The sequence below is a fragment of the Malurus melanocephalus genome, unplaced genomic scaffold, assembly GCF_030028575.1.
Source record: "Malurus melanocephalus ecotype Western Australia unplaced genomic scaffold, MMel_1.1 scaffold_118, whole genome shotgun sequence".
Classification (NCBI taxonomy): Eukaryota; Metazoa; Chordata; class Aves; order Passeriformes; family Maluridae; genus Malurus; species Malurus melanocephalus.
The window spans coordinates 1,397,574-1,421,661 of record NW_026623350.1 but is presented as its reverse complement, the minus strand read 5'-3'; the positions used below and the strand labels follow the sequence as shown (position 1 = coordinate 1,421,661).

The 24,088-nt window shown below is 34.0% G+C and overlaps 1 protein-coding gene across 1 annotated transcript in view; it reads right to left on the bottom strand.

Annotated features, from left to right (window-relative positions):
• Window positions 1–24,088, bottom strand: part of TBC1D22A (TBC1 domain family member 22A) — a 134,895-nt gene that overhangs the window by 31,396 nt on the left and 79,411 nt on the right. The window contains exon 12 of the mRNA XM_057370083.1: window positions 478–573. Within this exon, the coding sequence (XP_057226066.1) occupies window positions 478–573 (96 nt within the window). The remainder of the gene's footprint in view (window positions 1–477; window positions 574–24,088) is intronic.

Below are 24,088 nucleotides of genomic sequence, written 5' to 3'. Positions count from 1 at the left end.
ATCCTGAGGTCCTTTTACCTCCYAATGAGAAACAGGCTCCTTCTTTTAAAAAACTGTTTGCCCAGCTTTTTTGAAAGAATGCACATGACCTTGTTAGAGAATGTTATATTATACAGATGAGAAATTATAAATACTTCAGTGATACCTTTAAGACAAAAAAAAAATCCAGTCACCTTTTCAAAAAATCTCTTCAAAATACCAAAGTAACATCATCTCCAGAAATCATTTTCTCAGAGCCTGCCTCAGTTAAAACAGCAATTTTTTTTTCAGAGCGGACAAAGAAAATACATCTCCTACTGCTTATAATCTATCATTTCAGGTTTAACAGCAGCTTTGGAGCAACTCTAACTAACAGTAAGATATCTTCAGTCTTGCTTCAATTGCTCCTATTTTGTCTTAAATTCATCCCCAAGGAATGTTAGGAAATTAAATCTAAGAAATCCCACCCTGTATTTGAAAAATAGCCCCTTCACTTACTTGAAAATCTTTCTCTTCCAGGATCTCTTTCCTCCACCTGACAAGGAAGGCAGCACAGACGTACAAATGAAAGTGAGAAAAACCCTCTGGTTCAGACTAGAAAAAATAAAAATAGATCATCCTTTCAATACACAAATAATAATACTTTTGATCACCATATGCCCCAAGTGCACTTTTATGACATTTACTATTAACTACAAATGTCAGCTACATCTGTCTCTCTTTGTATCACGAACATGCCTGCATTTCATCTATGCCAAACCTATTCACTGCTGCTATCTATAATGGGGAAGGAGGTGAGGCAGAATCCATTTCTCATATTTAAATTCATTCTTTACTGATGTGTTTTCCATTTCTGGTGTTATCCATTAGCTCATATCTGGTAAATATAATGAAATACTGTACTCTCCAGCTCAACATTGTGGCGTGAACGTGTGCTTCATCTCCATTATTAAGAGTCAACTCCACTACTAGCAGTAGATTTTGAAGTATAAATTTTGCTATAGGAAATTATTAAGCATTGTAAAAATAAATAACTTGGATTACATTGAACTGAATTAGAYGTTTTCACTAAAGGAAAAAAATCTACTCCTAAAATGAAATATTCACAGTTCAGTTTTTTATTCAGACCAGCTTTTTGCAGCTTTTTGTTCTGGTTTGAGTCAGCAGATTCCATCACTTCATGAAACTCCCCCTATAAAGTAATATTTTAGAAATATACATTAGAGTTTAGAAAATTTTGTGATGCTTTCTTTAAAAGACATCACTAAGTTTTCTAATATTACCAAATTAATCTTAGAGTTTATTTTCTATACCACTGAGAACTGAAAAAATAATTAYGATCTTAAATTATCAGTGTTATGACTGTAGACTAATGCTATGTAAAATCTCATTAGAACAAAATATAAAAATAATAATTATAAAATTAAACTACATAATCTGGAAAATTGAAGTATATATGCTGATATCTATATAATTTAGAAGATCTAATTATAATGCTTTAAATATATAGCAAGATCTTCTTTCATATTCTCTGCTGGTTATTTCAAAACTGAAGTTTACTCTTTAAAACAATACAGTGTTCCGTTCAAGTATAGTGAACAGAAACAACTTCTTACATAAAGCATAATATGATAACATACCTAATTTATTGCTWTTTAACCTAGAACAACCTGGTATTTAAATTTTGTGCAGTAAATTAACTTCCCAGCTATCACAAGTGGAGAAGGAAAAATATTCTCCTCCTACAACTTTTCCTTCTCCTCTATTCTTGACTGATAAAAGAGCAGAGTGTGCTACAAGAGGTTTGTAAAACACCTTGTTAACAGCTACAGAAACTACAGACCATCTGSTCCAACAAATCAGTAAGGTTCCAGAAAAGAGATAATGCCAATTATTTGGAGGGAAGCTTTAAGTTTAAAARTGTACTTGGAACTGAAAATAAGAATTAGCTAATTGTGGAAATACTTTTAAGGAATTGCAGAAAAATTATCTGACATGTATAAGGACCTATACTTTGTCTTATGATTTTTCTGTTTGAMTTTTTTTTTCCACCAATACAAGTTTCTTCAGCTCTTTTAAATGAAACCAAACAGGTTTAAAAATTCAATTCATTAGAGAAAAAATGCATATCCCCTACAGATTTAAAGATTCATCATGCTTCAGAGATAAGTCTAGGTACAAAGTATTTCCAATGGATAGTTTTAGACAGTTTTAGAAATTGAGTAAAACASCTAATGCATAATTGCCTTTTCTAACACCTGATACCTATTATACTTTTCCATTTGCAGCTTTTGAAGTAACAAACAATTTGATCTCTAAATGTACAGAAATGCAGACTACCAGCTAAAAGCTATTTAAAATCAAGTATAAACAATGACCTTGATTTAAATTTTTTAGCAAAAAATCTCAAGGCAGATGTACAACCTTCCAGAAGACTTATTCTGAACATATTACAGACAACTCAGAGCACATTATCTAAGAACCATCTGTCATTATCAATAAAAATCATTTAGATTGTTAACACCACGAATATCTCATTGCCCTGCAAATACTGGATCTCCTCTGCAGCTGAAATGAAAGRCATTCTTTGTACTGCACTCCCCAAACTTCTTGAATTAGACAGCCACTGAAAGAATGGAAATATTGTTGTAGGAAAAGATCGATTATTGTCATGCCAATGATTATCTAAGCTGCCTCCCACCCYGGATACTTCAACGTTTAGGGAGTGTAATCCCTCATGCAATTATATTTGCTGTTAAATACAAGATTATTGTTTAAGTGTTCAGAATAATTAGACCTATGAAATTTTGTCAGGGTTAGGTACTAAACCACATTTCACACTCAAGAAATAGCTCAGACACAAGGACATCCAAACAATCAATGATTACACATGAATAAAGCAACTTAAAGCAACTCCATTTCTACCACATTACAAAGAAATGGTATTTTAAGGAGATAGAGAAGAAAAGAGATTTTAAAAATTTTTGCTGAAACCCAAAGGAATCTATGGCAGAAAAAGAGAAAAAAAGCGAGCACAGGAACATAATGAGAAGTGGAAAATGTTGTCTGCTCCTCCAAGTTTTGCATTTTTGGTCAGCCAGGAGCTTCAACTTCCTGGGCACAGACTCAATCCACTGTCAAAACAGACTCAGAGTCCCAGTAGGAGAAGAAACACAGAGAGGTCCATCACATAACTGGCCTCCCACCAGGAATGACCAACAGCAGATGACTCAATATAGGAGTGCAAGACACAGCAGTACCTCCCCCAAACTTGGAGAATACTCCAAGTTTCACAGATTTCATGCTCAGACAGGTCCTAAGAGAAGCTGTAGAATATGTCCATGTAATAGGTGTTAACGGATTTGTCTTCACCTAACTTCCTACATCTTTTTACAACTGCAAGGTTTTTGGTAGATCACTAAGTCCTGGGACAAAGAATTCCAAAATACAAGTACATGCCGTGTAGCATGTCRGATTTATCTCAACCCCTGCTAATTTCATTCACAGTGTTCAGTTATTGAACTGAAAGACTACGAACCACTTCCTGTGCACTTTCTGCAATCCATTCTTATTTCCTTCTCTTTTGAAGACTAGAATTGTTTTGTCTATTCCACTGTTCCTCATGTACCAGCTCCAGCACCTTTGCTCAGCCTTCTGAAGTATCCTTTTCTGTAGTTTTCTGATTTTGAAATAGTGTCTGAACTGCATACAGCATGTAACTTGCAGAAAGAATATAACTCTCATGGTAATATTTTGTTCTCCATACTTTCCCAGCAATTCCTAACCTTTGAGGTTTTCTTTCTTTTTCTATTCGTCTCCTACTGAGCYCATATTTTCCTCTTGTGCTTGACTGTAAGAAGCTACCATGAAGCCCATAGCTATACCAGTAAAGCTAGGATTCRTCCAAACACATAATATCACTTTATATCTGTCCACACCAAATTTCACCTTATTTATGACTGGTTTTTAACAGCAACATGACATCCTGTGACTCTTTGCTGTCCACCTCTCATCTTGAYTACTCTTAGTGACATGGGGTTGCAGGCAAACACTGCTGTCTCAGTGGCTCCCTTTTTATCCCTTTTTTATCTTCAGCAGGAAGAGCTTAAACGTCATTACAAATTKTAAAAGAATTACATGTTATTTCCTTTACATTGCCTGCTTGTTCTTAACATTTGTTTTCTATCTTTCAGGCAATTATTATTCATACAAGGGCATTCCCTTGAATTCCACAGCTGTGTTTCTTTTTTAATAACCTCTATTGACGAACCATCCTCACTGTTTTCAGCAATCTCAATATTCTACATCAACCTGGTACATGTGTTCACTGGCTCCTAACGCTTTTTGAAGTGTGATTTCTCACTACAAAAATCACGTCAACACATTCTTAAAATGRCATATTTAGTCATCATGAAAGAATACTACGATCAAGTTTAGAGAACACTAAATTGAAGTCACATTATTCTTGTCATTCTAAAAGGTACTGGAAACTTTTCAGACTGCAACTACTTTTATTGTACACAGCAGCCTACCAGCTCATGTAGAACCATAATCTTTTCCCACTTGTCAGTTTTCCAGTCAGTTATATAATGAAATTTTGATTATTCGCTGGTATTAAAATTGTAAATTTCAGTCACTACACAWATTAAAAAGGTTTTTACAGTTATATGCAAAAACACCTATTAAAAATACTTTTGCTGGGTTTGCATATTTTGAATTGTCTTCTATCATCGTTTTTCTTCACTATGACTACTCCCAAGAGGATGCTCCTAAAAGCAGTAAGTGACCAAAAGCACTTGYCTAAACTGAATCCAACCTGACCATAAATGCAGCAATGAAGTTGGATCTTTTTATGCTTTAAAAAACCAAAMCAAACAAACATAAAACCTAAGTTATAGGTAAAGCCTACAAGTGGCTGTTTCTAATGTAAGCATACATCAATTAACATGAAAATTTAKGGGCAAGTTTGATCTTTACATAAAAAAAAAATCTGATCCAAACACATTTCATAACAACTCAAAATCTTTAATGAATTGTAACATTTCCAGGTCACAACATCAAGCTAGAAGTATCTGCCACAGCCAAAAAACTATGCAAAATTATTACCTCAACCCTTGGAGCTCCCTAAATCCTCTATAGAAGAGCTACTTTTAAATTCAGTTATAAGAACTGTGTTCACATTTCCTACTTCTACAACACATGCTCAAAAAAAAAAAAAACAAAGAACAACTTATTGTACAGTGTTCTATTAGATTTTGCAAATTTATGCTAAACTAGGTGAAGATCAGTTTTCATAACAATTTAGTCATTGGCCTCTCTGATCAAGACAACCACAACTTGGCAACAATTCCTAAACTATGACTTGTGATATAAACCTCTGCTGTGAAATTCCAGCCACAAAGAACACAGACCAATGCTGGAATTTTTTTGGATCAACACCTTGCCCTATTAAAATGCTCCATAAAGCATGCAAAATTCATGTTAAGACTGAATCAATATCAAATAGAAATGGATGTTATTACTATATAATATACTATATAATTACTATATACCTGATTTATCCACTTTTCAACTAATAATTAGTTCAACTAACAATTTAGTTTTATGAAGCATCTTTCATATAAATTTCCATATGACCTTGCATTTTCTGAATGGAGTTTAAATTACTGCCCTCTTCACTTGCTAATACGCTCAATGCAAATAGAATAGAAAGTAACCAACAAAGTGTGTATTTGACTTTTTTGCCCYAGCTTTTCCAGAATAAACTGCGGTGGAAAACAAAAATCAATGTTTCTCATTTGGYTCTTCTAAAGAATTCACTATGAAGTTTTTAAAGAGTTCAGTCATGACCATGATGTCAAGTGGATTCTCATTCAATGTAACACTTTCACAACCAACACTGAAATGTCATTTTATAGTGTCTTTTCAAATGTCTTTTATAGCTCTTTTTCTCCTCTYGTGTGGTGGTTCATTACCTTCACGCACAGGAGTGTTGCTAGAAAAGGAATGGAGCTTCTTATGCAACTCTTTTATAACCCTTTCTTGTGGTACTGGGTATTGACAGAGGAAAGTGGAATACAGCAGTTTTCTTGAAAAAYGCCTTTGATGCAAATGCAAGAAGATGCTGAACTCTACACAAGGAGAATATTCTGTAACACTTATGTCTAAAATTACTTTGAAAAGAACCCAGATAGACACAGAAGCATCATGGATAGTGAGACTATCAGAAAACGTAATTTTCCATGTTAATAAGCCCTTTGTTACCTGTAGTAAAGAGTAATCATGAGTTGTTCTTTGTACTTGCTGGAGAAACTATTACTTAATTTGCTGCTTTGTATTTCTACAATTTGAAAAAGCAAGCAACTTCCACTTTACCTGCTAGTTWTAACTACGTAGAACATAACAAAAACAGGGATGAAGCAAAGTGAACATGAATTCTGCCRGTGAATCTAGATAATAACAGTAGTGAGGGATGCTTATAAATCCCCAATCTAATAGAGATATTTGTGAATCCTCTAGTAGAAACAAAAATTTACTTTCTGCAAGTTATTTGTTTGATRATGAGAAAAGGAGAACCAGCAGCAAGAACTAATGAAACTCTTCCAGGCTGGTTTCAGTGCATTAACAAGTAGAAGCCACATAACATTATAAGCCATCATCAATAACAATAGATAATTTACATTGTTTAGGATTTAGAGAACAGTTGATTACTTATAGCAATATAGTCTTTCATTCACCATAGCTGATGTATTAAAAAACAAAGTTTTTAGGTTAGAGCCATTAATATGGCTCCTAATTATCTAACCAAACCACGACACAGTATAATGACTCAAAGTAGCAAATTTCTGTGTAATTAACATGGAACAGCACTATATCCTTCACCTCCTTTAACAGCATGAAATACAAGCATACAGTTAATTCTGTTTTTTCATGCATACAAAGATGAAACACATRCTTTCCTACATCCCTTAGTCTGAGTATTTTCCTCAGAAAAGGCTTAGGCAGACAGATCACACAAGCTGTAAGAGGCTGTGAGAAGACAACACTACCAACAGGCCTTTCAAAAAYTTCCACATGCTTGAAAAGTCTAATCCTCTACCTATTTCCCAAAAAATTCACTTTGCATCTTTAATTTACTGAGATTCCCCCACCTGAACTCAAAATCCCCCTTGTAGGTATAAAGTCAATGAAGTACCAAGTCGTTATGCAAAGGCTGAGGAGCAATAAGATAAGGATAAACCCAGAAGAGTTGCCTCCCCAGCATACATGAAGTTGAAGAAAACACTTTCTRAAACCTGAAGGCTATTCCTTCTTTAATAAGTTACATGGCAGATTTGATTTAAAACCTCTACACAAAATATTTTGAAAGGCATGGATGTTTCAGATATCCAAATTTGTATTTCACCTTTGTTTCACCATTCAGTGATAGAAAGAACATGTATTGCAAACACTTCTTTAATTTTAAGCTAGGCTTAAGACTGGCCTTCAGTTATTCAGACATGACTGTCCAGCTGGAAAGAAATTTGTTTTGAAGTTTCCTTCTAATTAAAACCCCATTCATTCTATCTGAAATCACTAATTTAATTTATACCTAAACATTTAAATTCCATCTCAAGTCRTGACTTGACACCAATTAGTTGGCCAAAAATGTGGTAGGAAAAAAGCAAAGCTCTGTCACACTATAATCAACAATGTTTCTATCCACAGAATTCTACTTAAAGGTATGATTTTACTCAAAAAGCACAAACTAAATCCAGATCATTAGGAAATACATGCTGCAACTGACTTAATTGTGAAATACTTTGCTGCAGGGCAAAATATCTTTACATAAAAGCAAACTACTGATTTGAAATAGGGACAAGCACTACTGATTAAAAAYGAATATGGTAACTTTTCCACTTGTGAGAACTTCAGCAGATCATGTGAATCAAAACCAGATCACCTCAGTAACCTGCTTTTAAAAGGCAAATGAGCACAAATAAGCAGTATGACTAATATTTACTAAACTAATTCCCTATTTCACCTTTTGAATTTCAAAATTATTTACCTCATGTATCATTTTAATTATTTTTACAGTTCATTCCCAGAGAACCTCGATGCTGGGAAATTAATTAATGGGCACAATAGAAGAACTGTCAGCATTGTTTAAATATAATTTCAGCGCTAGCCTCATTTACATGTATCCCTTTATTCTAAACAGTGGTACTGCTGAATTTTTTGTATTAAATTATTAGTTCATTAAGAAGAGCACAATGATATTCTTTTYTGCAGATATTCATGGGTTATCAAATCTGCTGAAATACATGCTCGAGACAATCACTAGAGCTTTTAGTCCACAGATTTTAAAGATACTGAAACAGTTGTATAATAGTTGTATCATTGTTTAAGTAATTGGCTTTAGCTTTATCACATTATTAGCTTTAATAAAAGTTATCSAATTAATACTTCAAAGCAGACCTACAGAAAGTAGTAAGTGCTTGTCTACCTTTTCATAGCCAAAACAATAATGTGAATACCTCCACACAAATATATCACATATAATATCACATTTATATTTATAATGGACTAAAGCAAAATCTAAATAAAAGTATTAAAAAATAATGCTTGCTTATTCTAACTTCCCATCAAAGTGCTTCCTGACACACTTCCAACACATAATTCAAAGAAATCCTCTCATGAAGTATGTTTTAGGCTACATATGTCACTTTCATATAGGGAGGTTCTTGTCTGCCTTTTTGGATAAGGTTGGTAGTTCGATTACTATAAGCTTTTAAATAAAATATGACTGGTCATTTGAGGAAAGCATATTAAATAGTCCAACAAAGATATTGCTAAATTCTTGTTCACTAAATAAAAATTCTGCAATCTCCRAATTCCTACTTCAGCAAATCAGGGCGTGATTACATCAATGTAACGTAAAAGTTTTGTGAAGACTTTTTATTAGATTGACATCTATACCAGCACCTTGTGCATTCTAAATAAGACCTATTTTCTTCTTAATAACAACAATAAATAAATTTTCAAGCAAGCYATTTCAATAACGTTTTCTTTCTTTCAAGGAATACACTGTAAGAGATGAAAACGAAAAAATGTCACATGTTCAGTCACACKTTTTCTCATAGATGGTCTTGTTGACTGATGAGTGAAAATACCAGAAAGTTATTTAGTAACAAACATGTGATATTGCCTTCCTTCTCTGTTTTCCAAGCTAATCTTTACAAGTTATGTAGGCAAGACAGAGTTAAATCATGACACAGAGTCAAGAACATCATCCAACTTTCTAGCAAAACCATTAACAAGATATTCAAGGCACATCACTGGCTGCCTCCCCTGCTCCCATAATTAAATCACACTGCATTCTACAAAACACGAAACAAGAAACAAAGTCCTTAAATTTTGATCACCATTATTCCTGTCAGAGGCTAGGAAATAGTCAGGACTGGTATTTTCCACCATTTGCWGTCCTGCAAAAATCTTATTCATGAGAACACTGTCTCATTGCAGAGCAACACTATCTGAATTAGTCTCTACTTACAGATGGCAATTTGCCTCAATGTTCAATCTTGCTTTGATGATGATTTCATTATACCAAGCTTTTTGTGACCATACCACTGCTCACAACATTCATTGGTCTGCAGGCTTCACATTTCATTYAACTTCTATTTAAACAAACTAATAATGCCACTGAAATTAAAGTAGGCAGTTGCTGAATGCAGCAACATCTTGTCTGATTAAAGASAAGAAAAAGCACAACATCTGAAAATGTTACTCAGCTGCTCTTCTGCTACGTACAGCACAGAGGCTCTACATTTGTGATTGTGCAAAAAACYRCAGGTTCATAAAAAGGCTGATGTCAAAAGCAACTGAAAAGCCAACACCATTACTCATTCCAAGTATCTGAAAATAGTTAGTCACTCAATATCACAGCTGGAAATGTTAATAATGCACAAATTTTAATTAAATTCATTAAATACTTGATAGCTATCGCCAGGAGCTTGGTCTTGTTGCAATGAATAAAACTAGCTGCTTCTTTTGTTAATAGAAAAGACTCACCAYGCTAATCCAAAAATTACTCTTCAGACCACTTCTATTGCCATCCATGAACTAGTTAGCACACAAAGAATTAATAGTGATGATCAGGTGCAGCTTTGCTGAACTCTGATCAGAATAAGAGACTACATCCACGAAATATGATTGCCTCTATTAGATTTAGCAAAAGTATTTCTTGTGAATAAAAATACAGTTCTGAAGATGCTAAATGACTCCATGGAYGCCACAGCCTGCTCAGAACTTAAATATCTTTCAGGACACTGAATCAAGGTAAGATCTTTGATTTGAATCTTCTTAAGATGCTGACAATCAAGTGCAGAACAATCAAGACAAAGTCWGCTTTAATAACAAATCTTCACACCAGACCACTGATTGAAGACAGCACCATAAAGCAAGAGACTCATGTGGGAATGGCACGACCTGCAGAGTTGTTGCCATCTGTTTAATCAAGGTTCTCTGGAGGGTACCTCTGATGCTACTATTCTTAYCTCTGAAAAATGAAATTTCTACATTGAACCTGAACAGCTCTGAGCAATTAAGAGATTATTACAACAGTAACACTCTCATACGTTTCTCCATCTCAGATGTATCAGACACTAACCATCAATGCTTTCCTAGCAGCCACTTTCTTAGAAAAGCGCCTACAAGAATATCCAGTAGCAGTGTAAATGAAGAAGAAAGTGGCAGAAAGTGARGCAAAGATACTACCACCTGCATACAACTTCTTTTATCTAATATTACCAATAATTCCTTGGGATTTTTTTCCTGGAAAACCTTCATTCGTCACAGATACAGCACAGGGGCTTAAAAAGCTCTTGCTCTACATCAGCTTTTCCCATATTGACAGCCTGAGGTAACCTGCACAGCTTCRTGTTTTTCCTGTTTGACAGGACATCACCAGACTGTGAAGTTTATGTTACTCAAATCTCTTATTGCTGCCAATACACATGACTTGCTGTTTTCTTTCCATCAGCTTTTGTGAGCAACTCTCCACTAATCCATGCTGACATTTAAAGGACTGAGTCTTCAGTACCAGTAGCTTGAGACACTTCCAACAGATGACAAAGCAAACAAGATGCCCTGATCACTACCTCTACCCTTAAGCAGCTCAAAACAGGAGGAAAAACTTTCTGGCTGATTTTTTTTGACTGAACACAAAATCTTCAGCTGAAATTCACAGTTAATATCTAGTATAGTACTTCTGCAAATTCCTTTATCAAAAATTATTGACCAAATACTTTAAAAGCACARCACTAGTCCCACTGAAACAGCCTGGACAATGCATCAGATTCCTAAGCATGTCTCCAAATTTTCAGAAACATCTTACTTATTTATTTTGTTTAAGAATTTAAAAGAGTACATAGTGAGGTTATAAATTACTCTTACTGCATTTATTTTCCATTATTAGAAAAAAAATTATACATTATTTTCTTCAAATCTCTTTTATTAAGTTGTAACAGAAAACAGAAAAACAATCATTAAAAAAATGATGTTGCCAGGCTTCAAGATGAATTTTATCAACAAATGAATGTGAAAGGAACAAATATGTTGCACAGTAACAACTCAGCCTCTAGAAAATTACAACAGAAACCAAACAGAATATTATCTACCCAAACTGTGAACTAAAATAATGTATTTATTTATTAAAGTATGTAGCATCAAAATCTAATTTTTAACTGTATCTTTTCTTCAGTTTTAGAATATTTTTCAAATTAATTGAACTGATTATTTCCTCTGTGATTTTGCATATGGTAATRAAGACTGAACTTTTAGACTTTAAAATCTGACTAAAATATATTCCAAAATGCTGGAAAAGTAGGATGGAATGCTGTATGTTCGAGCATAAATGTCAGTTAATGCCAATGTTTTCATATCTTGCAAATAATGAAAGCTGCAAATGCAACTTCATAGGTACATAGGTACAAGCTTACTTAACCACAGTTACTTTGTGAACATTTATATTTCTTGATTTCCAAACACCTTAAATAAATCTCAAAATAGCAAAGGATATAGAAAAATTAAATAAAAAATAGAGCATATTTAATGCAATTAGATACCTAACAAAACAACGCAGAGATTTTATGATGATCAATATTGATCACCCAATACCATTTTGGAAAAAGGTTTTCTGTACATCTTATTTTTCAGGGTAGCATTAAAAACTCACTGGTATAAAATCTTTGCCATCACAGAATGGCTCTGTGAGAGATGCAGCTCACCACACACTGACAACATCTGCAGCTCACTCCAGCCAAAACAAAGGCAGCACAGTGCYCATAGTTGGAAGAAATGCTCTAAACCAGACATGTGCAAAATGAGCTGCAAAACAAAGTGATCAGCTCACACAAAGTTATACTGAGAGTTTATACACGGAAGAGACCCCCAGMGCCATGCACTYAGGCATGGTGATGGAAACAGTGGTRGCAAACTACTGATTCCAGAGGTTTTACAATTCTTAGGACTAGTGATGAACTACTGAAGATGGATCCTGGCCACCTTTCAAGAATCTGCATTTGCCACTTAACTTTCAGACAGCAAAGACTCTATCAGGAGCATTCCAAGGGCTGTTTATTTTTCATGTTATCCCACTAAAAGCTTGGCTAGCCTTTGAAGGCTGTGAAAATTCACTGTATCCCTGGGCACTTAAACTATAAACCAAATTAATAATCACTTCTGAAAAATGACAAGGTGCTGCTACTATGGAAACAGGCAAGAAACAAAGGTTGTCAGCACTGCTCACTGGGAGCCTACAGGCAGAGTTCTGTTTCCATTATTGGTACAGGACCAGAGACAAAGAGAATTTTAAAAAGAAAAAKAAGCAAAAAAGAAGTCACAGCCCAGTTAGAATAAAAGCCATGAAGAGTGCATGTGTAATGAAAGGGGACTCAATACCMGAGAGGAAAGGAATGTACAAGTCAGAAAACCAAAAAACTCTTTACCATATACCTAATTTACATAACAGGTATTCTGAGATAATATTAATAATCATACTTTTAAAAAATAAATATACTGAAACCATACAAACATTTAGTCTGCACTTAAATATTTAACTTGTGAAGTCATACCGTATCATGAAACAAAACATTTCAAATTGTATCTTATGGAAAACTGAACAAAATTTACATTGTTCATKATGAAAATGCTTCATTAAAAAGCAGGTGTTGACTTGTTTCAAAACAAACCAACAACACATAATCCCCAGAATCTTTTCTTTTCTCTGAAATATTAAAATGAAGTTAAAACATACCTAAGAGACAATTTTTCTGTCTGTAACCGTAGCTTTAAAAAAGTATCAYCAGAGAAAGTTGTTTATACTTCTCAGAAAGACAGATTGATTTGTTTTCCCATTAACACACTAYTTTTCCGCAGCTTTGATAAATTACAATGAAGAAGGAAAGAATCCCATTAGAAAGAAGAAAACCTGTTTATTAACAAAGAGGAAGATTATTAGAACTTAAAGGCTCAATCATGAAAATGCTACTATTAGTTTTGTGGAACTTCGAGCACAATGTTAAGTTCTTTTTCAGCAACATAAGAATATATTAAAGAACAATCAGAAGATAGTCTTCATTGARCTGATTTATATTTAATAATTTATATAATACTTCCACAAAGTGGGTTCTCCTTTTCCAGAAACAGCAGGAAATGTTATCTGGAAATTTTCATCCATAACTTTTTGTAAAAAAAAAGAAAAATTGGCTGTATTTAAATGAAGAAGCAAGAAAGCACAGGCGTTTCAACTGTTATCTCCATTGTCCTATCTACTAGACCATGTTTCCTCTCCAAATTGTTAACTTCTGTCTAGAATGCAAAAAACCTGCTGTTTGCATCTATTTAGCTTATTCAAGGTATTACTACTATTTCCTAAGTCACTACATTAAACTTGCATTTTCAAAACTATTTATTGTGTTTCATAAAAGTTCCATGAGAAACAAATTCAATGCAAATATAAACTGGAGGCATAATTTCCATTTATTACTTTTCATAATACCTTTTCCATTCAGAGGTATGAATACAATCTATGGAGTTACTGCCATTGTTCTCAAAGACAGATAAAAGACAAAAAATAATCACAGCATGCAATTATTGTCATCTAGCAAAGCCAATAGAATATATATTAAAGGTTATACAATACAAGGTATAGTAATCATATGGATATTTACRATGATCCAACTGAAGATACTGTAAAATATTATTACATGTTTTCAGTTTGTGGGGGTTGTATTCCTTTTCAAAAACAGACACCAGGAGGTCAGGATAATGTCTCCAGAGGAAAACTAAGATCCCTTAGGAGCTTCACTTCAGAGCAATAGAGGAAGGAAAATTCCAGGGACTACAGTGAACACCAGAAGAAAAACTACAGCAAAGAACTGGGGGCCCGCACCAACCAGAGTAAGAAAGAATGATGAGAGGATCARGAACCAAACAGAGTTTGATAAAAGGAATCTCGTAGAGGCCAGAGAGGGCTCTGAGGAGCTTGCTAGGACTCAGAAGTCATTTCTGAATGACACAGCTACTGCAGTGTTTTGGTTAGGATTGCAAGCATTCTTTTAAAACACATTCTAACATACAGTCAGGTACTGAACCATGGCTAAGGCCAACCTCAGGTTTTTATTGAGTAACATTTGTAGTTATGAACTATTCTCTTGCAAATGAAAGTCTTCTTGTAAAGTTTTATTTATCTCCTTTTCCTTCATTACTTAAAAGCATAACAGAAAAAAATAAGTCAGACTGGGAATTTCATGTAATATTTTCCCATACACTCCCGGTCTGCAGGAAAAAACAATCAGACACAAAGTATTTTAGTTTCAAAAACATTCAGCCCAACTAAACCACAGAAGAGCCTTTGATTTTATCTCAGTCATCTGTTTCATTTATAAGCAAAGAATGTTCCATGCACTGCAATAAATTCAAAGCCYTCAATCTGTCTCCTGTCATAAGAAAAACGAGAATGGTGCAGGGCAAAACATGGGAAAAACTATGAATTTTCATTAATTCCTGAAATGGTCAAACACCTCTTGACTCCAGACTAAAGCAGAATATCATGCCCAATTTCCTTTACTCTGATATTCAAAAACAGAGAACTAATACAGACACAACTCCAATTACCACTTAAAAATGAAGATTTCTCAGAACCTGGTAAACATTTATGACATAATYCTTAGGACCCTGAAGTCAAATGGACACCATCATCTTCCCTCTAGGAAAGSAAAGCATAGACAATTCAGAATTATTAACACATGCTTTCTTTCATTATCYACTCCCTTTAAGAAAGCAGGGACATGCACAATTGCAAGTCCAACCTCCAGCAGTAATGGTATTCATCAGTAATCTTCTTGTGAGCCTTTACAATGGCTCTACTACTTGACTTCAATCAGCTGTAAAGCTCTTTTATTCTGTTATCACATCAGTGTGAGGGAATGAATGCCAAGGATTGAATGCCCTCCTAAAGGAGCACAGTCATGCTGGGAGAATAGCAATGAGCTTCTTTCCACACTGCTCAACACRTTCTTTCACACTCCCTCACTCTCACAGAGAAACACATGCAGGACAAAAATAAATATCTGCTGAGGGGTAATGCTAAGAAACAAATCTACAGAATAACACACTAAATAGAGGATATCACAGTTTAATAGAAAGAGTTGAAAGTTGATATAAAGGAGGCAATTAATAGAAAACCGGCAGCAGTTGTGTTCCATTTGTCAGACAAAAGSGATGAGTGGAATAATTATGTTACTAGTGAGAAAGACTCAGAATTTCTTCACAGAATGTCTCATCTATTAATACTTAATTCTTCTTAAGCWCTTTTTATTTTTGCTGATGTGAGAACCTAAGCACAGACATGTTCTTAATCATTTTAATAAAGTGATGAAAACTGAAGGTCAGATCAAAAAAATGGATGGCTGTTGATATTCTGAGTGGAATCTTTTGGTAGCTCAGCCCATCTCCTCCCTCCACTGTTCAGGGTTGTGTACATGGCCTTAGCCAAAACAAGGGGATAAGTCTGATATGAAATCTCTGAAAATATGCTCCAGAATCTACACTGCCATATCGACAGAGCTATCAGGCAACTGCATTGTCATTCATAACTTACTATTTATTGCTTTCAGGACAAACTAAGAGGTTTTTATTTTTACTTTTGTAATTTCAAATACATCAACATGCTGCCAGGAAAGTAAGCTATGCTCTAGCAGGAAAAAATAAAAAGTGAATTTTTCTAGCTCACATACATTAGTGGATATTCATAAATAAATACATATAAAGTGTTTTCCAAAAATTCATATTTCARTAGTTAGCTATGAAAAATTCCACTTTCTGACCAGCTACAAAGCAGTGTCTTTCCTCCAGAAAGATTATTTCTATTAAATATTTTTAAATATTTCAATCAAAATGTATTTTCACATTATATGGAAATATTTTCAAATTATATGGAAAAATCTATGCAATCTTGCACATAAGATAGAAGGGCTGAAAGGAGGAGAGATATCAGAAAGCTTGGCAAAGAAAATTAATCAACTAACCTAAGAAAACTTAATTCRTTTTGTAGGACATTCTCTTTCAAATCAGCACTAAGCTGCAAGTCCATTAATTCTCTAAATCTTACACTTCATAATCACAAACTCAATGGGTTTACGCTTCTGYTTCCTGACAGTCAGTAAGATATTCTTTCTCCCTTCAGTTAAAATGTTTATATTAAAAAGAAATAATCTTCCTTCMACRAGAGCTAATTTAAATTCCTGTGCWGCTCCATTAAAGATGAAGGATGGAGCTGTAGACTGTGAAATGCCTTTGTGTTTGACCAGAAGCAGATTATTTCAATAGTGCACTACACTCTACAGTCCATTTTWGAGTGAACAGGAACACAGTGAAATCTCTCTTGCTGTGAAGTGTGCCYGCATCAACTCCAGCTTGGAAAAACAGAGAACGACTTTTGTGCCTCTTCTCAGGAATAAGGCATTGATGTGGCAARTGAATGAGGCTTCTGAACACTGTTTTCAGAACACAAACTGACATCTCAGTACAYCAGAGATGCAATAAAACTTAATGAGTGACTCAACTGATCACATTTTCTTGAGAAACTACACTGATCCAGTGACATAAACAGCAACTTTTCCAATAGGAATGTGCTAAATAGTTTCCTGCACCTYTCAATCACGCTTGTAAGAAGATCAAAACTCAGGATGAAGCTCTASAAAATACCGTCTCCAGTGAAAGTATATAGCTAAAATTGTGTCTGCAGTGGTGCTAGACTTTAGCATATTTAGTATATTTTGGTGACACCCTTTCCCAATAATGTAGGGAAGGCATCAATAGAAATCATAAAGCACTGATTTTTTTTTTTTTTTTTTTTGTAGGTGAGGAACAAAAACATGGTCAGGTAGTTGGAATAGACAATCATTGTAGGTCCCTTCCAAATGAGCTATTCCATTGTGTTCTACTAATTACATCATAAAAGCCAGTTATTTGCACATGCAGTCAGTAAAARTGACTCTCATCTCATGTAAAAATGGGCCAGGAATGACCACTTCCAACACGGTCAGACAGCCATTCCATGCCTGCTCTCACAACAGCGTGACCCAGAACTGCCCAGCTCTGCCTAGCTCCCTGGGCCTTGCCTAAACTTAACCATGTCTAACAAACAATAAAGGTAAATTAGAAAAGGATCCTCCTCACAGCCATGGGCAGAAGGAAAGAAATTAATGGCAGCTGAGATACCACAAGTTCAAGTGACTCTTGTTCTCCCTCGCTGACAGGAGAAGAAGAATGCACTCACAACTCACACTTTGTTTCAGTAAATATCGTTATTCAAAAGAACTAGGCTGCACCAAAGRTAAAATGCAAGAAGACACGTGCTTGATGAGATAAAGATCTCTCAAGATTGTTAACATCCTGTCTTTACACAACATTAATGAACTCATGGGCATCAGTTTCAGGATTATGTGTGAGATTAAGCTTGTTTTAGCACAGGTATACATGATTGCACATGTGTTCATCTTCACACTTCCAAAAACTCCTAAACATGAGTTTTCTGATTCAGGATTTATTTGCACTTGTGAAAGCAACAAAGTAGAATAAGGGCAAGAAGAAAAATAAATAACTGCATTGGTGAGCAAAAACACTTAATGAAGGTTTAATTCTACAAAGTCTACTTTTCTACTGATATTAGCAGAATTTTTGGAAATGACACAGAAAAAATATTTATAGCATAAAGCTGATTAATCTGAATAAAAGCTAAGGGGATAAAATGCATAGAGTAGCTTAAATCATAAATTCAAACGCATCTAAAAGAAAACAGATAGTCATTACATTTCAATCCCAACAATGAGTAATTGTTAAATTCCTCATTTAAAAGTGCTTTACAAGATTTATTTACTACAATAAAAGTACCTGCAACATTACTCTGACTTTGCATAATTTTCTGTTAATTACCTAGACTTAGCAATATGATGGAAAACCTAATAATGTGGTATTTAGTACTTATATAAAGGAACAACCTGGAAAAAAAACAAATTCCKAATGGTTTTAAATTGCTTAAAAAGATGAAAGGATTTTTTATCATCCATTCCCCTTTTCCAAAAAGTTATTTGAGGGATCAAAGCATGTTAACACAACTGTTCTATTTAGAAATATTAAAAACGAGACAACTCATCTCTCCTACACTTTGTTCTCCCTGCTTCATCCCTGCTCCCCTGCTGAAGGAATGACATTAGATTTTGTTAGTGCTGTTAAACAATATAAATGTCTTGGCCACAGTGGAAAACTATCATGCTTAAAATTAAAGAAATATTATTTCCAAATATATGCACTCCTGGCATTTAAACACATATAGAACTGATATTAAAGTTTTGTGAAGAACAAAATGTTTCTGATATGGATAAGGTGGAACTAAGAAAGCTATAAATTATTAAAACACACTGGAGGTCAAAATGGCTATTTGATTAAGCCCAGGTAAATGAAGCAGTAAAGAGAGAAGGAGATGAACAAAAAGCTGGCCTTTGTGGGCAATTATAAAACCTAAAGGAAACTACTTTGCACTTTGAGTAAGTTTATTAGCATGAAAAGCTCTACCTATCATAATCTCATTAAAAATAAGAGCTTTGATGAATAATTGTACAAAGGCTTTCTTAATTTAATTAAAAACAAAGATAAAATTTTCCTATAATACAGATCAGATGTATTTTTTTATTATCAGATAATACTTTTATGTAAAATATTTGTATCCATTTTTTCTTGACACTTTCCTCTGCTTATTTGTTTGTCAGCAAGTGAAGCAACCTGCTGACCTGGACTGAATGAAGAAGCCAGCTCTCCTCGCAGCTCACTTCACACATTTGAAGACCAAACAAGGAAGTTACATTTTCCTACTTTGCTATAAGGCCAAGTGCTCAAATAAAATATGCATGGAATGAAGTGCAGAAAATATATTTGAAAAATAAAAAAGGACACATTAAAGAATATTGCTTTTAAAAAAAAAACAAGGACACATTTAAGAATCTTGTAAAAAAAAAAACAAGGACACATTTAAGAATCTTGTTTTTATACAAAACAAAGTTATATAGAAAACACAGATTTCAGTATCTCACAAATCAGCATCTTGAATTTTTCTATTTCAAGACATAAATTAGTGGGAAAATTAATTCTCAATATTGCAAGCTAAAAAAATACTGTGAACAAAAAAATGCTGCCTAATTTTGCATGTAACTTTGCATTCCTTAGACCCTACAAGTTGCGTAAAACATTCCAACAATGATRTGGGTATGAAAAAACACAGTGCCTAGTAGATGAAAGACAGTCTTGAACCACATGGAGTTTAAAAAAAAAATTGAAAAAAAATAGTCTCTTCTTCAGCCTTTCTAACCTAAACCTCTTTTTCCATGTCGAATACATGCAAATGTTATCAACACAGCTTCAGTGTCCCAGTGTGGCTACTCTAAAAGAATCTAGGTTGAATATCTTGTCCTTGACAGTTAACAGTAAGGGAAAATTCAAGAATGTGCAAGGTTTAGGTAACTTCTTCCCATCCACCAGCATCTTAGCACAGGGGCTTGCACTGTCTTCTCTGAACTGGTAACTACTCAGTGACTGTATTATGTCAAAATTAATAACAAGAAAAGGTTCACCAAAGCCACTTTAACTGCAAACTATGTTGAAATGTATTGAGTGGAGTTTTTTTGAACTGCTCCCCAACAGTAGTATTTCTGTGCACCTTTTCTCCAATTTGACATTTTAATAATTAAATCACCACAGCTATTAATATTTCCTCTGTGTTCAGCCTCTGAAGTAATGTGATACAACAGAAAGTAAGGACAGAGTTAATATAACTAAGTATGTCTAAAGTATACTAGGATGACAACTAGCTATGTTTTTTTCTTTTATTTTTTCTATTTCATTGACATCCTCAGTCCAGCTGAGAAAATATTTTTTTTTAAATTTAAGTAGATGAACCAATTAAAAATAAAACTAATTACAGTTACCTGAATTTTAATAGCAAAAATATCTAATAAAATACAAGATTTGAAGACTTTTAAAGAAACATGGCAAAAAAGTAATTTCAAATATTCTGAGTTCTGCTGTAGTTAATCTTGAAACAGAACTTTCTCAAACAATGTTACAAGTGCTGTTATTACTTCCAGGTCCTTCCAGAAAATAAAGTTTTCTGGAATTCTTAACAAGCACCCTCTAAAAAAGTCTCAGTTTTATCTARTAGGAAAAAACATCATCACACCAGAATTAGAAACAAACCTCTTAAAATGAGTSTCTGTTTTAGAATATGACTTCATCTGCAGATTGAAAGATCATCACACAGGAAGATAATGTGAGCTTTGTATGAATCACTATTAATCAGCTATCCTCAAAAAGGAAAGTATCTTTGATTGAAATGCTATACTAAAAAGTATAGAAAACACATACCTTACTTCTTTTTAAAGTATCAGCTAAAAGTTTATAAATGTATTTTAATTACTGTTGATGAGCAACTGGCATGATATAGGTTTTCCTGTTTATTACCCACAGTTGCATATCAGCTTGCCAGTTAAATCTTTGTTAATATTCTCATTTCTAAATGCTTAGAATGTGATCAGTGCTTACTTTCTGCTAGGAAAAAGGCGAAAAACACAAGTTCAAATGCTTACGGGGTTTATGAAGAAGAATAGTGTAAAAAGGATTGCTTTGACAGTTTGATTAGATTAAAACAATCCATCAGCTTTCACAACATGCATYACTCTTCAAAATACAAGTATTGCAACTTCCTCAGTGGATGCTAATGCATTTAAATTGAAAAGCACTGGTATCACATCTTTCCAGTGTAAATTTCCAGGGAAAACAAACTGAAATGCACTGAATGGCATCTGATGATAGCATTTATAGACACACTCCTCTCACAACASAATAAGTTAAAATTAACTGAAGCACAACTACCTGCATGTTTTCTCATGCAGRTGCAATTATATTTTTAAAATGCACATGAAATTTGTAACTATTTTATATATATGGAAAACTACAGGAGAATTTTTGGAATTGTTGAGCTATACAGGAAAAATTTACTAAAACACAAATTGAAAAATTTGCAAARTAGTTAGCATAGGTTGATCAAAAGCAGGTCCTGCTTTACTAACCAGAGCTCTTTCTATGACAAGGTGACCTGCTGTGATAGGTTCTGATTTCTGGTTGCAGAAATAAATCATGTATTTTATCATGTAATAATGATACAACAATGTCATCAAATCTAGATATTTATGAACTTTTGCTAACTAAGCACAAATAGTATGAAATTACTACTGTAAAATGTGCACAGCTTTTCCATTCTCCTCAGCAGACATTGAAGATGTCCTGAGTAGCATTAGGTACCGACTAAGAATCATTTGATAGACTTCACTGATCTCCATATAATAACAAAATGCACTACTGGCTTCGACATAATGTCTAATTAATCCAGGATTATGTGARATGGATCGAATAGGGTCATCTGAAAGCTTGTGTCAGCATTCACATTAGCAAGTAACTCAAGGCAATATGGGATGGAAGGAAGATCAGAGCAGTTTGGGCTCAGGCTCCTACAGGATGTTGACTCTAAGTCCCTACAAGTACAAACCACATGTGCAGCATGGCTATTAGCTCCACATTGTTCAAAAAAGCAGAAGTTTTCATTTCTATGTAAAAAAYATATCTTTAAAACAACAACTTAATGGCAGTAGAGAAAAAAAAAACATTTATCATTTCAAGAGGAAGGGGAAAAAAAGGAAAATACAAAAGCTGCAGTTGGAGTGCTTGGACACAAAGGTAGAAAGGTTGGTGAGATGTCAGCACTGCTTAAAACAGTGGAGAAATAAAAGCTAGCCTGTGTGAAATTAAAGCATTGTGAATCCGTACAAATGGGATGAAAAGAAATCACAGWAATCAACTAAATACAAGTATGCTTTATTATTCTGCTAAAGTGGGCTGAAGTATCCTTAATGTAATAATATTCAACCTTTCAAAATAATAGTAGCTAAATTCAGTATATAGCACACTGTAAACATTACAGAAAAAAGTGTATTGTTCAACTTCACAAATTACCAGTTCAACCAGAGGCACTTAAAAGGAAAAAAAAAAAAAAAGTACGACTTTTAAACTCATAAGTTACTTTCAAATGAAGTTTCCAAAAGCATTTTTGTAACCTCTGTCAGCATACACATGGCAAACTTGTGCCAATGGCAACACACAGTTCAGCTTCTATCTGATTGCATGAGCTCAGAATTTCTCAAACATCAGGGTTTATATATCTTTCCCAGTTTGTATAATGTACACTCTTCTTTCTCACAATAAACTTTTCTATTAAATAAAAATCAAGTCCTATTTTTCCCTCCTTACTGTGGAAAAATGCAGCCCCAGAATTCAAGCCACATACCTCCAGCTTGAAACAAAATTTATCTTCCTTCAATTACCACCAGTCACAGCTATCAAAAACTACAACAGCAGATGTGGAGCCACCATTGCTGAAGGATGTTTCCCACAACTGCTATTTTCACTTTATAAACTCTTCCATTGTTTACAAAGTCATGACAGTATTCTAGCACAGTAATGATGTGATTGTGATTCAGACATTATACTGAGTCTTGAGTGCATATTYTAGAGAAATTTGAATTTTAGCTTCATTGAAGGGTACCATTACCCTAKGGAACATTTGAGTTACCTGAAACGAATCTCACCCACTGACTCCCAGGTACAAGTTTGTTAAATGGCTAATTGCACATGCAGTGAAAATGGATTAGRGTGTAGCTAAAAAGGTTGAATGTAGAAATGAATGTTCATTCACAGACATATGTTTTCAAAAAAGTAAACAGACTAGGCAAAATTTAAAATTTTAAAAACAAAACAAAAAATGGAAGCATCAGATTAATTTGAAATATGCAGTAATTATTAGTGATAACTGATTTATATACTTAATCAGAATAGCCAGTACAATAACTACATATTTCACAAATTGTAATTCCACAGTATATACTCCGTTCGGAGATCTGAATAATCAGGATAACTTTATTTCTGAACTTGTCCCCAACTGAAGATTTCTACACTGGCAGTTTTTATTGTGTAGAAATTAATCTTGATAACTAAAGGTGACAAAGATTTAATAACTAAATGTCTTTAGTGCTTWCTAAAGACAGCCCAGAGAACTGCTGAAATCAGATTTAATTTGAAAACCACTGTCCATTTCTGATGCCATGTTAGGCATCACTTTAGAACTTCTTCATATTCACCTAAATACTGCAGCCTTATTTCAGTTTGACATACAAAAATACCAATTCCAACTAAGCACAGAACAGCCAAAATTTATCAGATTTATATACACTTTGAAACAGTTGGAGTTTTTTGATCAGTAGTTCCTGAACTACTGCTGGGAGAAAAAAAAAAAACAACTGAATTGGGATAACCATATGAATATTTACAGAGAAAAATGTCAAGAAAATGAAGGAACTGAATGATGGAACATCTGAGTAATGACAGAAGAAGGAAATTACATATTCTATCTGATTTAAGGGGATTCATATTATTTGTATTAGATGAAAATTAAAAAAAAAAA